Below are 25,991 nucleotides of genomic sequence, written 5' to 3' on the forward strand. Positions count from 1 at the left end.
TGCAAACATGCTGCACACAGGCAAAAACACATACACATTGAGTTTATGGTATATTGGTGGGGTTTTAGTTAAAAAATTTATATTTCGTGGTGAGTTGCATACTTTTGGGAGACTAGATAGAGAATGAGTAGTGATATGAGAGAAGTAGCATATATTTTGGGACTTTGAAAAATATTTGTATTAATAGTCTTAATAGATTTACAACGGAGACCACCGTAGCGCAGAGGCTAGCATGTCCGCCTATGAATCCTGGCAAAACCATCAGAAGAAAATTTTTAAGCGGTAGTTTTCTCCTCCCATTTAAAACATCTATTTGGGCAAAATTCTTATTATGGAAGGTCAGTATGACACTATGTACAGTGTTACGATTTGATTAATTATTGCATACTCTTAGGTAAATGTTTAAATCATAGATTTAGGCAGAATTTTAAAGCATAATATAAAGCATACATTTACAAAAACATTCCTACATATATTTAAGCTCAAATTACCATATATGAGCAGATGTTGGTTAAAGAAACGCAAAATGCACTGTTGCATACTTTTAAGAGATTAGAAAATGTTTTATATTTAAAATATTTATGAAAATGTTAGGTTTTAAGCAAAACTCTGTTGGTCCATATAGCGGTTGCATAATTGCTTGCTGATCAGTGAGGTCTGTTCACCTCATCATTGTCATGCCTTGCGTTTTGGATGTCTTGCAAAAATTATCGGAGTTGATTATCTATATATACATACTTTTTTAAGAGCCTTCTGATATTTTTTAATATCTCGTTTACGATAGTCATGATGACAATTAATCAGCTTTAAAAACCAAAAAATCTACTCCGGCCTTAATGTATACACCAATTTCTTTTTTACTTAAATTATTTATTCTTAGCGATATGATTTATTATTACTTTTATATTAGCTTGACTTTGTCACTGTGCTAACAACATTCACGATATCATCAAACTTCCCTGCTTCTCACATTTCCTATTTGTATTTTAATGTCAAGAAAACACGCCTATTGTTGCATAAGCACCGCTATTTATTTTTTGTGTTTGCTTAACAAACTTTTTGGCTTTTAATGACAATTTGTCCATCCAACAAATAAAAAAAAAAAACAACGACAGGGAGTCTGCAAACTTTAACATACGACAAAGTTTTTAGGCTTTATTTCCTTAATTAATATAGCTATGAGTGAGTGATGGTATTAATTGGTTGCAGAAATAATTAATTGTGTTTTACTCCATGAAAGAGTTTTGAGTGAGAGACCAGAATGGTAACGCAACAGGGGAATGGCGTTTTAGACAATCTGCCTAAGCCACTCAAATCAAAATATTTTACAAAACTTAGTTAAAATAAAAAAAAAATAAATAAAACTACCACAAAATATTTATAAAAATCAAATATCGAAAAATTTTATTGAAAAAAAATATAAAATTAAAATTTTTAAAAAAATTTAATTTTTGTGTTTTCCGAATAGACTCTAAAACAGCTACACCGATTTTCACAAATGGTGGAGTTTAGCCCCAGATAAAATCCGCGAGGGTGGGGTGGGGCGGACCCTCCCTCTAAACACAATTTTCAAAATGTCAGATCTGGGAGAAGTGTGCATCGATTTAGTGAAATTTTTTATTCTACTTTCTGGTAACCCAAAAACACAGAATTGGTATAATACTTTGGGGTCAAATAATCGTGGGGAACGCCCTACTCCAAAACCCACCCAAACGTAAATGTTTCCCGATTGGGGCAATATAGGTAATCAAATGAAAGATATTTGAAATAAGAATACGAAACTTATATAAAAATTCGGGGTCAAGTCCCAGGGCAGCCGCCCTGACTCATATGTACGTTTCACCCCGAAACGTACATATGAGTCGATTGGAACGATATGGATTCAAACGAAAGGTATTTGAGAGTAGAATACGAAAATAATAAAAATGTTTGTTATCTATACTCAGGCGGGACATGTACACCGAATGGAACAATATGGGACTCAAACGAAAGGTATTTGGGAGTAGAATACGACAATTACCGGGGAGTCACCCCACCGCAAAAATATGTCCCAAATGGACATGTATACCAAACGGCAAAATATGGGATTCTAATGAAAGTTATTTGAGAGTTAAATACGAAACAAATAATTTTCAAATTTGGACCATGTCAAAAGGGGGTCATAAATACTTATGGGCGTAGCGAAGCACATCGGGCCAGTTAGTGTTTAATAAAACTTTAAAATGTTTGCCATTTTTCAAAATTTTACAAAAATTAAAATTTACAAAACTTAAAATTTTTACAAAATTTAAAATTTTTACAAAAATTAAAATTTTTACAAAAATTAAAATTTTTTACAAAATGTAAAATTTTTACAAAATGTAAAATTTTTACAAAATGTAAAATTTTTACCAAATATAATATTTTTACAAAATTTTTAATATATAATTTTTAATATATACAAAATTTTAAATTTAGCATTTTTACAGCATTCAGATTTTAAAATTTTTAAAAAAACATTTAAAAATTTTTAGTTTTAATTTTTAGTTTTAATTTTTTAAATTTTTAAAAAAAATTTGATTTTAAAAATATTGATTTTTAAAAATATGGAGTTTCTAAAATGTTTTTAGAATTTTTTCCTAATTTAAAATTTTTAAAAAATTCCAATTTTTTAAAAAAAAAATTTTAAAAAATTTTAAGTTTTTTTTTAATTTTTTTTTTTAATTTAAAATTTTTAAAAAATTTAATTTTTTTTCATTTATTTAGTTTTTTGAATTAAAAAAAAAATTAGGGCTGTAAAAATTTTAAAGATTAAAAAAATTTTAAATTTTGTAGAAATTTTTTGTGTCTACGGAGATCAAACTCTGACTAAATTTCTACTTGGTTACATGAAATTGGGTTAGACATTCACTTAAGGCCTTTATTTTTTGTTTAAAACACACAAATTCTCCATACTCATTCCCCACAACAAAAAAAAATGCCACCTCCACCATTGCACACACAACAAGCCAGTTAGCTTTTTTCACATCCCCTTCAATTTTGAATCATTTTATCTCTGGATTATTCACTTTCATTTCCAGACAATAAATTTAAAATATTCATAGGCGCACCGAAAATACTCTTTTTTAGCCAGCTTCCCTTATGTGGAAGTACAAAAAAAATCTGTTTCTGTTTTTTTTCTAGCCTACTTTTAAGCGCCATAAATTAAAATGTGTGCTGCCAGAGTTTTGGGTGCCTATTTACATTTAGGTTAATAGTTAATTTATTAAAAATCCTTTCTAAAGCGAGACAATAAACGTCGAGTGTCTCTACTCCACCTATACACTTTCTAGGCAACTCTCCCCCAGCCTATGTTTTCGAATAGAATGTTTTGCTAAAATTTGCATAGCTGCCATAAAATTCCACAGGGCTGGCATGAAAAAATATGCAACATCGAGCAAAAAAACCCTTGCAAAAAAGGAAGACAAGTTTATTACCCATTTTTGTGCTTTGTTGTTGGCCAAAACACTCTAAGCCGACAACTGTTATCCTGTTGAGATAAGCAAGGCAAAAAATCCACACACCATCAACATTTTGGCGGTGGTGTTATTTCATACGCTCCTTGTTTATCTTCAGTTGACTTCAAGCTGCTGCCCGAGGAGCCTTGCATTACTGGAAAATAACTCATTTGAATATCATCATAACCCATGTCGCCCCATGCTGTTAAGAAAGCAAAGATGAAGAGAAGAAACAAAGGAAACAGGGAATGCCACCTAGTTGGTTTCATAAAGGCTTGAAATTTCCTGTGAAATGTTTTGTTTCCAAACAATAAAGCATTGCGCCGCTCTAAAGGAAGTCAACACATAAACACTGGCTCACTCACACACACACACACATGAATGTTTCACAGGAAAACAGTCATAAAATGCTCGGCTGGTTATTCATGGTTTTTTCTTTTTAGCTTATCGACGTTGCTACATTTTTTGTGAAAGGGGAGCTTTTTTATTATCACATTTCGTCTATATGCAAATAAGCCTAAAAGTATGCTCTTAGATTTTATATGCTTTTATACCTGTAAGAGGTGTGCTTTATAACTTTTTTTGTTTGGCTAAAAGAATGTATAATAAAATTAAAGGTAACAAAATGTTACAAAAAAGAAAAATCTTCAGAAGACAAAGAACAAGGTGAAGAAGAAGAAAAGGCAGCTAAAATACTGCGCACAATAATACAGTGTAAATTTGCAACTAAACTAGATGTGGGGGAGTTACCACCTTTGATCTATACATAGGTTATGAAATGAAGTTAATTGGCAACACATTTTATTTCTGGTGTCGAATGAAATTATTTAGAAAACAAAAAAATTACAGAAATTTGTAAGACATTTCAAAATTACGAAAAATTTTATAAACTTAAAAAAAAAACTATAAAACATTAAAACATCGTCTTGAAAAGAAATTTATTTAAACCTTTAATTATTTGTTTTGGCTACTAGAGCCGGTTTTTTTGATAAATCATTCTGTCTTGCGTTAGTCGAGCTTAAATGGCCACGAGAATGTGTGTAAGGAAGAACAACGGATAGTTTTTTTTATGAATTGAAGAAAAGAAATTGCCATCAGGCAATCGGGCATAGATATCACAACTATTGGCTGACACTTTTCTGGGCTGATGACCCTCCTCAATGCCTAGTGTATCATATCCGTCCGTCTGACTGTCCATTAAAGAGATAAATTTTATAAATTTCTTAACAAAACCAGACTTTATGAAATTTCTTTCTGAAAATTTACTTAACCCTTCTTTAACTCACCAGTCAAAGAAAAATTTCCTACAGCTTCTCCTGAGCAAAATACAAAGTTTCCCCGCAATTCATTTAATATTTTCCTGTATATTAAAATCTTTCTAAGCATATTTTCTGGGAAAATATTGCAATTTTATAAATAAACATGTTTTATGCTGCAACTGCCATAATAAACTGCAAAAGGAAATGACGACTAAGACGTGAGGTTTCTTTGAAGTTTTTGTTGCTTTTTTTTCTTATTTTCTTACGAGTTGTTGTATGTACACAATAAATTGTTTTTAAAAGTCTGGCACGTACTTTTAACATAAATACTTTAGCTGTTTGTTGCTACTGCAACAATTCCCAACGTCTGCTTTGTAGCTTTTTTCCGCCTCTTTAGCATTTGTCAAAGTGAAAAGTCTTGAAACTAGTCGCGACTTGCAAGTTGTGCCATTCTTTCCCTGAACTTAATTCCCTGTTGTCTCAATAAGAGACTCTTTTAGATGCTGTGTTTCTCTCTCTCTCTCAAACACTAGAGTCTCTTAGCGGCATTATGCATTCTATGCAGCACTTCTTTGCTAGCTGGTACAATGGAAATCACGCAAAAGACGTTGCATACTTTTGAGAGTTTGAGTTAATGATATAGCAGCAAAGCATAGCATATCATCAAGGCTGCTGTCACAGAGTTTGCCACATTTCGTTTTTTTCTAAGTTCTGTAAATAAACATGAAATGAAAATGTTTCTCTTTTTTGCTTCTTCATTTCAATGGTTTATGCTTTTATGCATTAATGGCACTTTGCCATTTTGCATATGCCATTATAATTAACAATAAATTTATGCCGCTACTTTTTTCTTTTATATTTTAATCTACATTTTTCCTGTTATTGTATTATTTCAAGCGATAATTAATTGTGTGCCTTGAATAAATTACATTTGGTTGTTTGATTTATTTTAGCCATTTAAATGTTGTCTACGAATAACGAAATGTTAAATAAATGGGAACTTTTATGAAATATGAATTATTTATTTTGTGTTTAATGTTAATCTGATCTGATGTATGTCCATTTATATAATGATAACCATTTTAATACTTTTTATACGTTAAACAAAATTCAATTAATTAAAAAAAAATTTTAAATTTTTATTTATTAAAAAAAATTTTAAAAATTTCTGTTTCAAAGTAATTTCTTTGAAAATTTCATTTTTATAGGAGATTTTCGGAAAATTTAATTTAAATGGAAAATTTTTTAAAAATTTAATTTAAATGGAAAATTTTTTAAAATTTAATTTTTAATTTTCTTAAAATTTCATTTCTATAACTTACTGATAATTTCAATGTTATAGGAAATTTTCTAAAAATTTAATTTTTATGGGAACTTTTCTAAAAATATAATTTATATAGGAAATTTTCTAAAAATTTGATCTTTAGGGAAAATTTTCTGAAAATTACATCTCTAAAGGAAATTGTTGGAAAATTTAATATTTAAAGGAAATTTTCTGAAAATTTAATTTTTATGGAAATTTTTCTGAAAAGTTCATTTTCATGGCAAATTTTTTGAAATTTGATTTTTCATAACAAAATTTCTAAAAATTTAGTTTTTATAGGAAATTTTATGAAAATTTATTTGTTTATAATTTCATATTAATTTTTTGATAATTTCATATTAATAGGAATATTTCTGCAAAATTTCCTTATTATATGCAATTTTCTACAAGATATCTTCTCCATAGCAAATTTCTTACAATTGTATATTCTTAATTTGTATATCCTTAAATTTTATTTTATTTCATTTTGTTGTTGGGTTAAACAGCTAAGACCAATGTGTTTTTATTTCTTGGTTCTATTTCAAAACAAAACAACAAAAACACTTTAAAGAGTCTCAGCATTTGTGGTGTGTTAAATGTATCAAGGGGCGGGCTGCAATGATCGCGATTTCGGCCCTTGCCTGGGGCCTCGTCAGACTGCTATGCCACCAAAAAATTACATGCTTCCTTCTCAATAATTAGTGAGCAGTGCAATGGTAGAAGCATGCCCATTGAATGAAATGTTGGATCTTGTTAGTTAACCTCTTATTATAGCGCAGTAAGAGAAAAGTTAAATTCTAACACCCAATATCTCTTCAAAAAAGACACCTAACATCAACAACACACACAAAGCCTAAGACTTATTATTCAGACAAACTTCGCTTGTCATAGAATAACTTTTCAATATAAGCATAGCAGCATCATATTTCTCGACGTGCTGACCGTGCCTTCATTCATTCCTTTGCGCTTCTTTAGTTTGGTCAGAAAAATTATTTCATTTTGTTGTTGTTTTAACCAGCTTAGACCAATGTGTTTTTAGTTTTTGCTTCTATTTCAAAACAAAACAACAAAAACACTTTAAAGAGTCTCAGCATTTGTGGTGTGTTAAATGTATCAAGGAGCGGGCTGCAATGATCGCGATGTTTTCTAGTAATTATTCTGAAAATTTCATTTTATAGTAGTCTAGAATAGGACCAGCTCCGCTGCGCCTTCTTTCACTGGAACGGCATTTGAGATATTTCGCTCCAATGGGGATTTCATATTGGTACTCGTAAATACCTTTCATTTGAGCCTTATATTGCTATGGTCGGTAAATATGTCCGGTATGGGGATATTTTTGGGTTTGAGGCAGACCCCCATATATCAGATTCGTGCTCTAGTATCAAATACCTTTCATTTGAGTCCCATATTGTCATTATTGGTCTATATTTCCATTTGGCGGACTTTGCAGTTGGGGCGGTCCCCCTAAATATCCCACCATTTATAAGGATACCAACCTTATGTTTTTGAGTTATTATAAACCAACCAAATATAGCTTGAATCGCCCCACTTCTAGATCTGGTAAGGGGAGGGTCCGCCCGTTAAAGTTTGGATGTTAGATGTACTTCATTCTCCTGGTTTTGAATCTGATATCCACCTTCGCCCTGAAAGTGGATATCAGATTCATACTCTACACCCAAAAACCACATTTGAGCCGCATATTGCAATAGTCGGTAAATATGTGTGAGATGAGGCGTCCCTGAAACACTTGGCCATACACCAGATACCAAGACTTGAGCCCCTTTTTGCCATAGTCTATAAATATGTCCAATTTAAGGGGTATGAAGGGTGGGGCGGCCGCCAATGCACTTGGCCCTGAAAAAATATCAGCATCGTGCTTTACTGTTAAATTCCTTTTATTTGAGCCGCAATTGCAAATGGTTTAGGGGGAGTTTATGGGGTGAGACTACCCCAAACAATTTGCCTCAAAATTGGATATCAAATTTGATTACTACAATCAAATACCCATTATTTGAGCCCCTTATTGCCATAGTAGGCAAACATGGCCGGTTTGAAGGGAATTTAAGGGCAGATCCTGAAATATTAACAGCGTCATGCTTGAACATAATCTTGTTTGAGCCCCATAATGTCACGCATTTTGAAGGTGGCGATCAATATATTCCGGGCTACGGGTCTCGTTCAGATCCACACTAATAAATTTGTTTTGTATTGGTTATTTACATTCAAGATCATATTTTAAAGTTACCATTTGGGGTACCACATTTCTAAAGATCCGCAGGTCCTTCTGTGTCTACCACAATTTGAGGGCAAAAAGTATTCTCATTACCAAAGACCTTTTATTGCTCTCCTATTCTATCCTGATCGACCTTCGTATGCTATTTTTAATTCTTTTTGCTGTTTGGATTGGGGGAGGGAATGTGGATATCAAATTCTTGCTCATGCTTCCAATATTGCCATGGTTGTTAAATATGTCAGGTTTTGCGGTGCTTTCTATGGTTTAAATCGGTTCATAACCTGATATAGCTGCCATATAAACCTATCTCGAATGTTGACTTTTTTAACCTTTTGTTTTGTTTTCTAACAACTTTGCCAAGTATGGTTAAATCGGCTCATAGCCTGATATAGCTGCCCTATTAACCGTTCTTCATATTGGACATCTTGAGCCTAAGGAAGGCGAAATTACCACTCGATTTCGCTGAAATTTTGCTCGTAAAGTTTTGCTATGGCTTCCAACAGTATAACCTGATTATTCATTCATTCAAAGAAGCTCTTAAATACGATTTATGGCGAAGCTAATATAGGATTAGGGCCGGTAGAGCTTAACGCGATTTCACTTGTTAAATATATGCCTTAACTCTTATATCTTATGATTTAAAAATAGCAATTGTTATTATTTTGTTTCCCCTCTGGTTAAATAGTCAATTAAGAGACAACACACATTTTTACTCAACTTATGGGCTTTCTGATAATTCATTATCATTAATTCTCTGAATAAAAGAAACAATAAAAGACAATTGTATTTAAGGTGGCTGTTATCATTAACATAGATTTATTATCGAAATAATAATGCTATTGTTATTATATGGTTGTTATTGTTGTTCTAATGATACTCGAACTAAGAATTTAAGCCAAAATTTGCTTTTAAAGCAATAAGCAATAATAAGTATCTCTTTCAAGCATTAACTCTTAAAATGTCACAGTCTACTTAAGACAGCTACATGACAATAAAAGTATAGCATATCTTAAGGGGCTTGTAGTAGCTAATTGCCAATTAAAGGAACTAAAAATTTAATTTAAAACTTCTACAGCCATTAAAAGAAAAGGAGATACGAAACCTTCCCAAGACAGACACGTGTATCTGGCATTCAAAAGACAAAAAAGCTCCTCTAAGCAAACAACCCCTAATTTGAGTTCTTTAAAAGAAATAATTGTTTTAAATTTTTCAAAAATATGATGTGTCTGTTTCCCTCCCTAAGCTGCACTGTCATGGAAAAATTTCCACCTCATCTCTAGGCATTTGTATTTGTCATTCATGCTTGCTTGCGTTATCTTTCAATAAACAATTGTTTATATTTCACTTAAATATAATTTATGCACACACAAAAAGTTAATTGCATATTTTCGGGATACTCTGGCAAATTATTTATGCATGATACCAACCTGAAATGTTAATTACTTTCACATTTTGTGTAAAAGCATGACATGTGTTTGAAATTTTTAACACACTCGATCTACCACATAACGACAAATTTTAATTGATATACATCTGAGATTTAGCAAGAACGAAGTGAAAACAATTTTGTTTATTTCTTCACAACGGTAAAATGTAGCATATCTTAGGGTAGATAGAATGAATAAATGTATGTTAAACATGTGTGAATATTTCATTAATTGTTTATCATAAGCCTTTGATGATATTTATAATTGATTTTAATTAATTAATTACAGGGATTTGTGTTAAGAAGAATTCGAAGGAAAAAGGAAATTTTAAATTGATGTATGGACTAAATAAATAGACCAGGGAAAGTTTTTTTCTATAAAATTTTTTTATGATTTTATTTTAAATAAAATTTTTTACGGAATATTTAATCTCTGTGGAATTTTTGCTGCAAATTTTATATTTCTTAAAATTTAATTTTTATATGCAATTTTTTGAAAAATTTATTTTTATGGAAAACTTTTACAAAGCATTTTTTAAAAATTTAATTTTTATGGAAACATTTCTTAAAATTTAATTTTTATGGAAAATTATTTGAAAATTTAATTTCTATCGGAAATTTTTTGAAAATTTAATTTCTAGAGGAAATTTTCGGAAATTTTCCTTTCTAGGATTTTTTTTTTTTATTTTTATAGGAGATTATCTGAAATTTTTATTTGTTTAGGAAATTTTCAGAAAATTTTTTTTTAGGAAATTTTGTGATAATTTCTGAAAATTTCACTTTTATAATTTCATTTCTATAAAAAATTTTCTGAAAATTTCATTTCTATAAGAAATTTTCTGAAAATTTCATTTCTATAGAATTTTTTTTGAAAATTTCATTTCTATAGGAGATTTTCTGAAAATTTCATTTCTGTACGAAATTTTCTGAAAAATTCATTTCTACAGGAAAATTTTTTGAAAATTTCATTTCTATAGGAAATTTACTAAAAATTTCATTTCAATAGGAAATTTTCTGAAAATTTCATTTCTATAGGAAATTTTCTGAAAATTTCATTTCTATAGGAAATTTTCTGAAAATTTCATTTCTATAGGAAATTTTCTGAAAATTTCATTTCTATAGGAAATTTTCTGAAAATTTCATTTTTATAGGAAATTTTCTGAAAATTGCATTTTTATATTGTTCTATTTTCCAAAAATGTAATTTTAATTTTCCAAAAATAATTTATATAGCAAACTTTCTGAAAAATTTTTATGTTATAGAAAATTTTTCGAAAACTTAGTTTTTGAAGAATTTTTTTTTTAATTATTTTAATAGAACGTTTTCTGAAAATTTCGTTTTCTACAAAATTTGTAAAAATCTATTTTTATAGAAAATTTTTTAAAAATTTAATTTTTATAGAAAATTGTCCAAAATTTTCAATTGGAAAAGAAATTTTCAAATTATTGTATTTTGTTAATAATTTTTAAAGGCTACTTTTAGGAGTGTAAATGTTGGCCCATATAAAGCGCTTTAAATGGCTTTATGATGATTAAGAAGAGCTTATATGGCTCAAGGTGCTTGCTTTAACACTTACATCCTTAATAAAATATTAAAAAAAATCCATTATTTTCATTTTCCTACACTTGCTTGGAACGAAAACTGAATTATTCATTATAGTTCAAATAACGCTTAATGAAAAAAGTCATTGAGTTAATAGCAGGCCACGAAGACATATTTTTAATGATTAATTATTTTTGATAAAATATGTAGCCTGCTTTTAGACATCTGAATATTTTAAAGCCTATTTTCTAAGTTAAAAAACATTTTCACAATGGGTATAGCAGTAACGTTGATGGATTTAAGTGCTGCCACTTGGAATAAAACAAAATTACTCCTGGCATTTTCTATGGCGGAAGCAAAACTTATTAAATCTTAATTAGACTAACCTTAAGCTAATGGAAATTTATGCATTTCACTAGTTGTTGAAGTAGGCAAGCCATTGAATACAAATTTGTATTTGTGTGTGTCTTTATAAGGGGGGTTAAGGCCTCAAAGAGCACAGACGCCCTCTGGGAATTTTTATTAATTGCTTTAGGGGTGAGATTACTTGGAAAGAAAATTGTAAGGACTTTTTTTCTAAATAAACTAAGAGCAGCCTAATTTTTAAAGCTTAAGAATTTGCTTTAAATAATAGATGGGCAACAACACACAACCGCGAATAGAAGCACACGTATAGTGTGAGCAGCTTGTGTGCCTTCGTTCGGTCGATGCGTTGTTGTTATTTTGCACTTGGTTGATTGGTCGGCATTTACTGCCTCATACAAACACAATTTATTATTTTCAACAAGTGTGTCCATCACTGCTTTAAAAACTGTTAAATTCTCGGCTCTTAATCTTTTATTGCTTAAATTTAAAAGTGTTGCCTACTTTTGGGCTGTAATAACCAAAGATTCGTATGAGTGATATCAATTACCATAATTCATATCAGCGATGGGCACACACATTTGCACGTAATTTCCGAGCCATTGGGCTTTGGTATTGCGTAAGTACATAACAAATGCTGCACAATAGTGTAGACGTGTATGTTTGCCCTTCGTTAATTGAAGACAGTAAAAAATCAGTTCCCTTACAAAAGCCAATTTCCTGCTGCAGTTTCTACTTAAAGCTTGTATTTGCTTTATATTAATAATAAAATTTTTTTACATAAATATTGTATTAAAAAAAATAAAAAAATTCAAATTCTTTTTAAATTTTTAAAAAATGATGGCCTACTTTTAGGCAATTAGGCGTATAATTGATAGTACTGTACATATTAAAAAAAATTAAAAAATACATTTCTTTCGCTTTTTCTACTCCATTGATTTCCATGAGAAAATTCCCACATGATGACCATTCTCAAAGCAAACATTTGCTTAAAATTTTCTCTAAAAAAGAATAGTCCAGCCCTCTTTAATTTGCACAATAGTGGTCCTATTTCCCCCTCTTTGCTCTATTTTACAAATAAAGATAACCCACTTGCTGCTTTTTACTATGCAGACTTTTGATTAAACTTTTCGCATTTCCTTTAACATTTCAATTTATTCAAATTACTCAACAGTAGTCAGCAGCAATTCTCCCTGGAACATGAAGTTCAACCGCTATTTTTATCAAAGTAAAAATAATAAGATAAGCTTTAAAACATTTTTCGTTTTATGTTTTTGCTTTTTTTTGTGGCATTATATCTGGCATTCGCTCTGCTCCCAGGGCGAGTTTACATTCTGTGAGTTTGTTTTTTATAAGTTAAGGTTATATGTATCAGCAATGTTTGGCATATTTTCATTTTTCGGGAGGTCTGGGAGGATACGAAGAGTAAAATAAACCACATTTTTTTGTCTTGTTTCACCAACCTATATGAGTTATTCACATATCCTTGGGGACTCTTGAATGACAAATTGTTAGTTAGTGTATGTGTGCATGTGTGTTGGTGTATAATTTAAAGCAAGGCGCGTTTGCATGGGTAGATAAACAGTTCGCCATACCTTCGTTTCTGATGCCCTGCAAAGGCATTTATCATATTTTTTTTCTGAAAGCAAACATTTTTTTTCTCAGCATAAAGAAAAATAAAACCCAGTTTCACTATGCATAGCAACAGGATTTGGCTGGAACTTGGAACAGCATAAATATTCGCTTCGTGAATTTATTTTTTTATAGCCAATTTTTTTCAGAAGCCAAGGTTTTTTTTTCACTTTTTTCCTGCCTTTTAAAGCAGGATGTTTAAATAATATCATTTCGAACAAAAGGATTTTGTCGTTTGAGAAATCAAAATAATAGCCATGTTTTCTTTATTAAAAATTGATTTATAATGAAAATTTTGCTTAACATTTTTAAAACTTTTTTTTTTAAATTTCGTACTATTTGATTTTTATGAATATATTAAAAAAAATTAGATTTTCATTCAAAATTTGGCTAAAACTACTATGTCAGGCGTCATATGCGTTTATAGAAAATTCTGTCAAAATTTGAGTTTTTTGGAAATTCTTGTAGAGAATTGCCTCAACATAAAAAAATTCGTTAAAACTTGACATACATCTTAGCATGACAGCTTCGATTGGTCTAGGTCAGCGGTAGACAAATACTAACGCCCACTAGTTAACATTATTGTGTACGTACACAAGAACATAGGCCCATGGAAAGGGCAGATCAATTAAGACTTCAGTTCGGTTCGGGTCTGGCAAAAAATAAGCACATTGTGGGACTCAAATGAAAGGAATTTTGGAGTAGCGTGCGAATCTGACTGACGAAAATTTAGAGACAAGAGACCAGGCGGTCCCTCACCCTTATAACGAGACTAGTAACGGGCATAAATGCAAATTTGCCAATGAACAGTACTCGAACCCAGGCGTTCAACGTCATAGGCAGACATGTTAACCTCAGCGCTACGATGGCCTCCAATTCTGAAGTCTATTCTACTACAAATTATTTTCATTTAAGGCCCATATTGTTCCAATCGGCAAACTTGCCCGTTTGGGTAGGGCACCCCCTGGTCTACATGTCCGCTTGGAGAACACCCAGATACTTGGCACCAAAGTTTTATAGCAGATTCGTACTCAACTGCCAAATACCTTTCATTGAATGCCCACATTGTTCCAATCGGTAAACTATCCCATTTGGTTGGGGCATACTCCTAGCACACCAAATTTTTTGACAAGTTCGTTTTTACTATATTATCGCAAACAAAATTTAATCGAATCGGTACATCGAACTCTGAGACCATGAATTTTTAAAGTTAAGTTAAGTTAACTAACTTAAGGAGACACCTCCCCTTCTGCAATCAAAAAATAAAGTACACAAATTTATACCCTAGCTTGTGCGAAAATATCAGGAAATTCGAAAATTTTGGCTGTCATTAATATTCATGAATTTTTATAAAAAAAAGTCAAAATTTTTTAGTTTACCGATTTTTATTTTTTTAGAAAATTTCGTTAAAACTTGGATGTCATGGAAAATTTTGCAAAAATTGTATTTTATAAAAAAATTTTATTAAAATTTTATTTTTCAGAAAAAAATTTAACTTTGAATTTTACAGAAATTTTCAACATTTCATACTTATTTCGCTGAAAATTCAAAAATTTAATTTTGTGTTTATTAAAAGTCTAAGTCCAACAATAACGAGCTACATCAACATATATCAACTCCTAAAAATATGCCATATAATTTAAAAACAATTAGAACATTGGCTTGTCAGCCATCAAAACCCACCTGCTATCAAAAGCCCTTAATTTGCACTGAAATCAATCAAAATCGAAAACGTGAAAGCCAGCTGGACAAGTACTAACTAAATATAGCAATTTGATGGAGGAACATATTTTCCTACAAAAATTGAAATCCAAGTCAATTAGGCATTAAATGATTGACGTCATGGTTAGATAAAAATGTACAAATATAAAAAAGGTTAATATATATTATCCTAACCTTGGTAAACGTTGAAAAAATTCGAAATACAAACTCATAAAACAATCGTGTGAAACTAAAACTTTTTCTGCCGCCTAAAGCTATACTACAACTTTGTGTCTGTTAGCCTACTAACATAAGCTTTCTGGCACAAGTCTGGGCAAAAAAATTCACACACAGCACTCACTTTCTTGGTCATGTCTTTGTTTCTAGTTTTTGTATACTCGTTTATTCTTTCTGGAACATTACCCAGTTATGCAGATAGCATGCATACAGGCATGTAGTGGATAACAGTGTGTATGAATGTGTATGTGTATGTTGTGTTGTAGTTTTATTGCTTATTTTTTCTAATAAAGTTTTATTTTATAAAATCTACTCTCCTTTATGGCTCAAATTAGAAGTGGCTCTAGGTTTTTATTTTAAAATAAAATAAAACGAGAATACGAAAAAACTAGAATAACACGAAAACAGCACATGTTTTTGAATCCTAAGCGTTATACAAAAGGACTTACAAAAGCTTGAGAAGAGTACATGCCCGGAGCAAGGCAAACCTTTAGCAGTATTAGCAAACGTACAGAAATGGAATTTTATGTTACCTACTTGCTATGAAGTTAAAGGGATTGAAGGGAAATAGCCTTTGTTGGGAAAGTATTTATAAAGCATACTTTTAGGAGTAAAATATATAGAAATACATTAAAAAAATTAGTTGCCTTAAAACTCATATTTACAGAGAACATCATTTAAGAAACTGACTGACTGACTGACATTATGAAAAATAGTGATTATTTAGCAGCAAGGGAGCATATCTTTATAGCCAAATTGAAATGGATAACAGTAGAACTACACCGGTTGGAAAAAAACGTAAAAACAACAAAATAAACAAAAAATTTTGTATTTATCGCCTTTACAAAAAACTAAGGACAATGCTTTCTTAAAACTAGGCCGTTAAAAACTTTTACTGCATTCAAACAAATTATAAAGAAACACTTCCTTTGCTTCCTGCCCTTTGCTCGTTATCACTGATGTTCTTTGATTCAAATCACAAACAAAACTTATTCAAAACATATTTCCCTCAAAAGAGCCCTTTTTCGAAATTCCTGACATCATGGCAACCCCATACAAAACGTACTTAACGAGCTCTGCACAAACTGTTAAGAAGACATTTTCATTTCATCCTTCCTTACTGCCAAAGCACTTGGCATTCTCTTCATTCACTCCACTCCATTCTCTATAGTTCATGTCTAATGTACCATATAAAATGCGAAATGTTGAAGTACGCAGTGAAACAAAAACAAAAATATTCGATGAACAAAAAAAAAAACAAAAAAAAATCTCCAAGGAACTACATTAGAGCAGCATGACAGCGGCAAATGATGCAGGGCAGCACTAGAGCGAAGGGGGCAAGCAGTAGTAGTTTGTTTTTTAATGTTAAAAACATGCTGGAGTCCTTACAATCAAACACCAGTTCCAGACTATTGAAATTGAATGCATGGCTGAGGATGATGCATAAAAGCCAAGAGTAGAGTGTAAAAGAAAAACAAATTTATTTAAGATTTAAAACTTTTGAAATTTGAAGTTGCGTTTTTTTACGCCTTTTCTTTTCGTTCTTTGCTTCTCACTCACTTAATAATGCATCTACAAGAGATCATTTACATATGGGTGTGTTAGTGTGTGAGTGTACGTGTAGGTAAGCTACAAATGGAGGAAAAAGAGTTTTTGATTAAAAAGAATACGTAAATAAATAAAAGTATTTCACTTTTGAACTCGTTAAGCATCCATAGCCCTGGCACAGTGGAACGAAAATGTTAGCAAAATGCAAAGAAATACCATAAAGGAAATAACTATAGCCCAAAACTTAATTTCTAAGCGGTGGGTGTATAGATTATAGTTCTGGGGTCTATATGACTTTGGTTGTGTAGAAGACGTTTTGTGCTTTGGGATGCCGCCCATCACACCAAAAACATTGGTTCAATCCCTATAGCAAATTCAAATTCTCCCATGAACATTCCATTAAAGGAACAGGGGCAAACTTCTCACATATCAATGAGTGCTGTCCGAGTTTTAGGTCATTGATAACGCTGTAAATTTTTCTGATCTTCTTGGCAGGATTCGAACACAGGCGATCAGCGTCATAGGCGCACATGCTAACCTCTGCGCTGCGGTGACCTCTAACCGTTACAAAGACTCTTAAAAGTAAAGTAACAATTTTAAAGACCCCAGCGCGCGACGTAGGGAAGAAAAGAAGCCAGACGGACCTCCAGTAGGCTTCCTTCCTTTCTTCTGTCTATAGTAGTCTAGAATGACGAAAGTACTATGTGCCGTAAGAAAATCGAGACAAGAAAACAGGTGTTCACCATGAATCTATGCCTCCTTCATCCTAACAGGAGGCACAATACAAGGTGGACCTTCTTTAACACCTCCTCATCCTCCCAACCCCCACAATAGTCCGCTAATCCTTGCGTCAGATATTGAAATGATTAGCAAAAATCCCTATCAAGGTCATGCTTTCTTAGCCCTAAGATAAGTGGGGCTGATTTTCTTAGAGACACTCGGTCACAAGACCTTGACCACAATGCAAGCCATAGCATCACCCCATGCTCTATTCGTTTAGCCATTGTAGTTAGCGTCTATTCCAAGCGTAGCGAAGAAAACGGCAGCTACAAATTTTGATTTTATAGGAAAGTTGGACCCTAATCTTTAAACATGCTAGCATATGCTTTCATCCCAGGTTGTTAAGATCGATTCACACGTCCGTTTTCGGCAGTATTGCGGGGTAAATCCCTAAAGCATTGATCAAAATTTGAACCCAGGCGTATACTCTACTTCTAAGTAGCTTTCATATGAGTCAAATACCATATCGTTTTATCCACATATCCGCTCAAGATATTTTTATATGATGGGCCGAATTGCATTGAAGTCCCATGTTTCTTTGTTTAGCCTATATATTCTAAGATGGGATTTTTGGCGCCAATTTTGTGTCCAATATTCATAGTCTACTCCTATGTACCTTTAATTTTAGTCCCATATTGTCTCTGTTGATCTGCATGCCCGCTCGACGGACGTTTTGAGAAGGGGCGTTCCCCTCAGTTACTTAAAGTAACACATTTGAATTCAGTTTCATATTTAATTGTTATTAGAAGAATGCCAACAAAAATTAGAATTTTTCAAAATTTGAGATATGGAGAAGGATCTCCCTATTTTCTATCCCCCATCATTCGGTTAAGGAGCTACAGTTCTGAACAACAACTTATTTTTAACGACCTTCACGAAATTCCACTTGGAGTGAACAACGACTTCGGTTGAATTCCCCATACCATCGATAAACACTGGTCCGTGATGGAGCTTTATCACCAAAAATTGAGTTAAGTTCATCGATGAACTTTTGTTGATTTAATCCTCGTCGAAAGTTGTAAAAAATAATCGCACGAAAATGTTTACAACCTAATTCTATTTTTTGGGCGAGATGACTCTTAAAAAGTTACTGTAAACAACACAAAAAAAGCGCTCGTATGTCAAAACGTTCTCAGTACGTATAACCTCAAAAATGTCAAGCTTTGCGATAGAGCTGTCAGTTGGCAGATTACAACACAAGGGTTGTCCAATCCCGATATATAAAAACAACCCTCGTATATGGGACAAATCGACTCAAGTTTTGATGCCATATACACCGAATTACGATAATTTACGCCTTTCAAGATTTATGCCTGATAAACCGATTTTCGTGATTCTCTTCTTGGGACTATTAAAGGTGCAAATATTACCTAATTTGGCTGCTGCTTTTCACTGTAACTTTTTTTAAGAAAAATTTTTTTTATAAAATTTTAAAATTTCATAACTTTTTAAACATATTCGACTGTGCCTTGTTTTCCAACGCATATGCAAAATGGACCAGAGCAAAAAGTGGAGTAATGCATTTCGATATACCGTTGCCATTGAAAAATGGTAATGACTGACTATGAAATTGATGTTGATGTTGATGATGGTGCCGTGAGAAATATCCTTTAATCGAAATGTATATTTTATTCATCCTTACTCGTCAATGTTGTTCAATGGACTTCAAGTGGACGAAAGTATTTCTTTAGTTACATAAGATATTCATGAGAATACTGAATTTTAATGATGGAATGTGATTAAAAAGGAAGAAGGGAGAGAGAGAGAGCAGAAAGAAGAATTTTCTGGGGAAAAATTACATTTATCTTTTAAATTTTCCCCAAAGCAATTTAAAGCTTAAACCAAAAGTCTTACAATTATCGACTTCTAAATCAATAATTTCATTATTCTTGGTTCACTGTTTACTTGTTCCTTCATTTTCTCTAATTCTATCCTCAAAGCAATACATTGCTTTCCATAATTCCTCCTTTTCTCACATGTCTCGCCATTTTTATTTTTTTCTTCTTAATAAGAACTTATGATTATGAATCGTAATAATCATTGTTGCTGCCATTAAAAGTATATGACAATTGTTGTCATTATCCTTTGCTCTTCTTATAAAGGCTCAATAAACTATTTAAATGACTACACTACCACAGGCACATAGACAATGTGCCTTATTATTAACTGGCTATATGTGATACCCACGTTACACAAGATATTTTTGCCAATGGCTTGGCGTATGTTATGATGGCCATTAGTAGGACAGCAATCATGTTATCCTACTTAGGCTAAGCATATTATCACAACTATTATCCTATTTTCCATTAGAACTTGAGCATTAGGGGTGTAAGGTTAGAGATATATCAGTTGGATGGATTGGAATTAAGTTGGAGTGTGCGTGAGTGAGGCCTTTGTCATGGTTAAATAAATGCCTTTGGCTACACTAAAAAAAAATTAAGAAAAGTTCACTTGAATCAAGCCTCAGCGGTTTCATTAGTACAGTATGACCGGGTTTACAAAATTTAAGCGCAAAATTCGCAAATTCTAATTTCTGGATTTTGTTTTTTTTTTTGATCGTGTTCACTCTTGATATTGCCAAATGAGCTCGTTAATACTTGAAAAAGTATATAAGCATACTTTTGTGGGCGTAAAATTGGAATTTTAAGATTGATTTTAGTACGCCTTTTTTTCAGTGTTTACAAGGAAAACAATCTTGCACTTATGGTTGAACACCTACTATGTCTTATGAAAACTTGGCTACTGTTTCCAATAATCTCCCAGGAGGGCAGGGAGTTATAGGGGATAATAGTTATAGAACAGTGGTGGTGCTGATGATGATAACGATAATGGTATTTGCTTTACCATATTCTACATTGAATAGCCTAAGGCACTATTATAGCACTTCATTTCTATTAGCCATAAATCAATTTAGGAATTCATTCAATTGTAATGCCCGAGGCTTTCGTTATTTTTCTTTGTGATGTTAGCTGTTTACAAGAATTTATGCCACAAACAGAAGTGTTTTGTAAGATAATTGAATATCTCTACACAAAACTTGACTTGAGGTGAATGTCATTTCTCCATTTGATATGGGAGAAAATTCAATGGAAAATTCATTACGAATATAATCTTCTTAAAAAGCCTTAGGTTATATACATAAGTGTCAATTTATAGAATGACTTAAAGATTTAAAAGTTTGAATATTAATCCTTAAAGTATGCTTCATATTTTGAACACAAAAGCAAATGCGGCCATATAAAACCTAACAATGTTTTCCACCTATTTGATTTAAATGAGCTACCTCAAATCGGTGGAAAAAGTGCTTAAATGCTTAATAATGTAATCGAAGACGGGGAGTTTATGTGTTAATAATATTTTTTTATCAAGTATTTAAAGTTTATGTCTATGAAAAATAACCAACACACATTCAATTGCTTATGCAAAAATATTTTTTTAGATAGAATTTTTCCTAATATTTTACGCTAACTTAAAATCTACATAAGTAGAGAAATTTTTTTAAAATTTTTTTTTATTTTACAAAGGAAAGCGTTACAATAAACACAACAAGGTAAAAAGGACATGCAAACACTACACACAGAAAAAAATTCATACCACAAATATGTATGCTTGCCAAGGCTTTAGAATGTTTCCCAAGATAAAAAAGGGTATTCACACATGTGTTTGTTTAACTAAAAGTGGTAGAACTGTGTGTGTGTGTTTGGGTGATGAGTCGTTGTAAATTATGGCTTTATTTGTAGCTGAAAAATATTTCTTCTATTTGCTTTCAATTCCGGTCGCCTTGCTGCTCCCACAATACCAGTCCACCCAGCCCTTCTCAGTCTAACTTTTTGGTCATTCTTTTCATTTTACCACAAATGAAACGGAAGGACACTATCGACCATTTTTGCGTTGCAAAAGCATAAATGTTTTGTGATTTTTTCCTTTCTCTCTGTCTCTCTCTCTCTCTGTATGCCTCTTTGTTAGTTTGGCAGTTTAAAGGTAGAAGTTCTGTTGTTTCAATATTTATATCTTTATCATTGTGTTGCCCCTGCGAGCTTGGTCCATGGAGATTCTCCTACAACATATTCATACATATTTGAGATGAGCAGAGAAAAACGTATATGGACGTTATTGTAAATAGACAATGGGTCATATTGATGGTAATCTGGGTTTCAAAACAAAAAATATGAGCAATGTTAAGTGGTTAAATATTTCGGAAGATGGGGTTAGATTAGGTTAGGTTGCAAAGAGGGTGCGTATATTGACATAGTGGCCTATGGACATTAGAACGGGTCGATTTTTTGCGCCCATCGCCATAGGATGGGGTTATACTAATCTAGTCATACCGTTTGTAACACCTCGAAATACTGATCTAGCACCCACAAAGTATATACATTATTGATCGTCTCGACATCCTGAATCGATCAAGTCATGTCCGTTCGTCAGTCGAAATCTCGATAGCGGTCGAACTCGTAAAGCTAGCCGCTGCACATTTTGCACAGATACTTAGTATTGATGTATGTTCTTGGGGATAGCAAATGGGCCATATCGGTTCAGATTTGGACAAAGCTCCCATATAAGCCGATCCCCCGATTTGACTTATTGAGCCCTTACAAGCCACAATTTTTGTCCCATTTGGCTGAAATCGGTCTATAACCTGATTTAGCTCCCATGTAAACCGGTCTCTCGATCATCTTTGTTCGGTTCCTAGAAGCAATAATTTTTCCTGGTTTGACAGAAGTGTAAAATTTATTTTGTATAAATTTTTAGCAGAATCCGTGGTTGTGAATTCCCAAGATTTTCTTTTTAATCGTATAGCAAAAACGTAAACTACACAACATTTTAAGCAACTTCTCCTAAAAAACCATTTATCTAAATTAAAATCCTAGTCCGCACCTCTTGACCAAAAAATGTATATGTTCACCTTTGCCAAAAAAAAAAATAAATGCTAGAAATTATAGCTGTTTTCAAGTCGAGAGGCGCGAATTAGAATTTGAGTTTTGATCCATGGATTCTTCGGAAAATTTTCTTAGAATTTTATGTATATTAGGTTTTTGCAATACGATTTTTAACTTTTTTTTTCATCCATAAAAATCAACCCGCCCTAATGGACATACACCCAAGCCAGGAATAAAACAAAAAAAAAATAAGTCAGTTATTCCGTGCTACTAGCAAAACCCTTAATTCTCGTTTGTTGGTTTTTCGAGACGAGCTCAATGAACGGAGATTTTTTACAATGGAAAAGGAAAGCCAGAGATCACACCAACCACTATGAGACGCGTTTCGTAATTTGGTTAGAATAACTCATCGGTCATATTATGTGTGAAGGCGTCAAGAGACGTCGGTAGTATTTTACACTTATATCGTATTTATTGCGAAAACGCCTTTATGATATAAACACCACATTACTCACGCTCGACAACCTTGTCCGCTAGCGGTTCCATTCCCAATGCTTGTGTTTGTCTAATGACAGGTTTTTTGTCTACACAATTACACACTCCCATGACATACACATGATTCTGGGCACCTTTCGCAAGTTGTATTGATGGCTTCGAATGCCAGACAACGTCAACGGCGCTCGCTGCTGCTCCTTGCGTCCAATTTCGAATCCCAGCCAGGCTCTGCCGAATTTTCATTTTCAATTTTTGTTTGCCTGTTAGGGCGAATATCATTTTAATTTTACAATGTATGTTTGTTTCTCTTTCGAGACGAGCACAATGATCGTAAATTTTTCTGTAATGGAAAAGGAAAGCCAGAGATCACCACACACACACCAAACACTTTGGGAGGCGTTTCGTCATTTGGTAAGAAAAACACATCGGCCATATTAAGTGTGAAGGCTTCATTGGCCGTACGTTTGTATGTTGTACTTATATCGGATTTATTGCAAAAACGCCTTTATGTTGGGGTTAAGTCTGCCATCAGACTCACTTAGACGTATTCGTCTATTGTGATACCACAGGTACAGAAGAAGAAAGATGGCTTCTAGTTCCTACCATTGAACCATCCAGATCGGCCAATGCGGGACACATATACAGAAGGTGTTCTATAGTCTCTTCTTCTTTGATGTCCTCACAGCTTCTGCAAAAGTCGTTACTGGCAAACTTCAATCTGTCAGCATGTTGCCCGATTAGACAGTGACCTCTCATGAAGGACACAATGAAGTCTCTATAACATAAATACCACATTACCCACTAACCCTGACGGTCTTGTCTGCTAGCTGTTCCTTTCCAAATGCATGTGTTTATGTAATGAAAGATTTTTTGTCTACACAATTACAATACTCCCATGGCATACACATGATTCTGTGCACCTTTGGCAATTGTTTTCCATACCTTGCCCCTAGGTCGGTTCATGTCTGGGTATTGTGTTCCCACCTAAGTGCCGGTTTCTTTAGCCGCGAAAGTCGGGCAATGGCATAAGAAATGACCAATGTCTCATCATCTTCTTTAAACATGTTATCACTTGCCGCACATATTCTGCCTAACTGAGCTCGTAGTCCTATGTGTCCCGCTGTGATACCGAAAGCTATACTACTTCCTACTTGTTGCCTTTCAGAAAAAGACTTGTCTTCTTACTATCCGGATCTCCTCAAAAGGATTTTCGTCACCCTACCGATCGTTCCGTAGTTCCACAGTCACCTACGTTCATCACCCACGCCCTCAATTCGGACTTCGTCGCACTGAAAGGCTTCTAATGAACCAAGTTTGTTGAAGGCACCCATACAATGGGGATTATGCCACCCCCAGAGTAGGAGTTAATCTACTACTTACACTCCAAGACAATTCCTGACCTAACCGTCCTGGTTGTTATTGCCCTTGTGGTCGGTTTACTATTCCTAACACCACACCATCGCACGCATTCCGTAATCGCCCGGATCTCCCTCTGCAGGACCGTATTATGGTCAAGCAGTCGGAAACAGATCTCAATCTCTGGGTTCTCAAGTAAAGAAAAAATTGTTAAGTCGGGCTATAAATGAAGCCCGAACAGTTTTTCGAAATGAAATGCCGAGGTGGCCAACTTTAGAGCCCTTCCAAGAGGCACCCCAACCACCTTGGGCCTTGAAATTTTACACATGATCTCGATAACAGCTTAGCACTAACCATTTCAAAGAGTTATCTCCATCCGTTCTCAAATGGCATTTTTTACTTGTTTTATTTGAATGTATACCATTTTGTGACGGCCATGAATATATACAGTGGCACAGATAAGTCTACATACTTTTTCGTAAATGGCACCTTCGCAAACTGACAGTTACGTAATGAGAATAAACCGAATAGAATAAATTTTAACTAATTTCAACAAGCATGACCATGGTGAACACTTTTAGCAACATGTGATATTTGGGGCAAAAACTTTTTTCTATACAAATCTCGATTTGTAAAACTTGTTTACTGAATGGGGTATGTAGACTTTTCTGTGCCACTGTATATATATACTTTAAAGGGTCAAAAATTGATATTTCTATGCGTTGCAAGCAAATGGTATGACAAAATCTTCGGTGGTGGGTATAAAAACTGTTGCAATCCACTGTGTACCATTTAGCACTTTGATACTAACTAGGATTATCTTGCCATATATGCTTCATGATGCTATGCCATGCTCTAAACACATGCAGCTATTCTACAAGTTTGAAAGCATACAGAGGCATACCTATGCAAAGGGAACAAAAAATCAACAAAAACATAACAGAGTTTTGTTCCCTATTCCATTCTATCCATACATACTCAATCAATTGTGTTATTTTTGCTTTGCTTCTCATGTCCCACATGGCAATGGAAACCACCTATCCCCAGGCAACAAGCGGCAAATGTTTGCAAAAATGAAAAATAGTGGCAAAGAGAACACAATAGACGTACCCACCCTTATGGTTTATTGTTTACATGCAAGGATTTTAAGGATGTTTTTTTCTTTTTACTGCCATTAAGCATTAGTGGAAACAATTTGTCTTTCTGTTGCTTTTGAGCGGGAAGTCCTTTGACAGGGAATCTCCAAAGGTTGTTTTTCATTAGCTTAGTTTTAGCAAAAAGGACCTACCGATTGTTTTTGTTTACGGCTTCATACATTTACTTTGGAAATTGATTAAGCTTTATTGCTTTACCTTTATACACCCATACTAATGACTTGTTTTTTGGTTTTTCTTCTTCTTTCAGAATTCAGCCGAACCCGTATATTCACCCACAATGGCTGGTGGCCTTTTCTCCATAGATCGTAAATTTTTCGAACTACTGGGCACCTATGATTCAGGATTTGACATATGGGGTGGAGAAAATTTGGAATTGTCCTTTAAGACTTGGATGTGTGGTGGAGTTTTGGAAATTGTACCCTGTTCTCATGTGGGTCATATATTCCGCAAGAGATCACCATATAAGGTAAGTTGAAAAGACGGAAATGTTAAAAAAAAACCGCCAAAACTCTTCGGCTCTGTAGGTGCTCAACAACTTTAATTGAAAGGAGGTTCATATGGCAGCTTTATCATGTAAAGGGTGATTTTTTTGAGGTTAGGATT

At 33.1% G+C, this 25,991-nt stretch overlaps 1 protein-coding gene across 3 annotated transcripts in view; it reads left to right on the forward strand.

Moving 5' to 3' along the window:
* Positions 1–25,991, forward strand: part of LOC106095261 (putative polypeptide N-acetylgalactosaminyltransferase 9) — a 315,857-nt gene that overhangs the window by 254,524 nt on the left and 35,342 nt on the right. For all 3 annotated transcript variants that reach the window (XM_059369150.1, XM_059369149.1, XM_059369148.1), the window contains one exon: positions 25,636–25,854. In XM_059369150.1, coding sequence (XP_059225133.1) covers positions 25,636–25,854 — 219 coding nt within the window. The remainder of the gene's footprint in view (positions 1–25,635; positions 25,855–25,991) is intronic.

This window comes from Stomoxys calcitrans, chromosome 5 (assembly GCF_963082655.1).
Source record: "Stomoxys calcitrans chromosome 5, idStoCalc2.1, whole genome shotgun sequence".
Lineage (NCBI taxonomy): Eukaryota > Metazoa > Arthropoda > Insecta > Diptera > Muscidae > Stomoxys > Stomoxys calcitrans.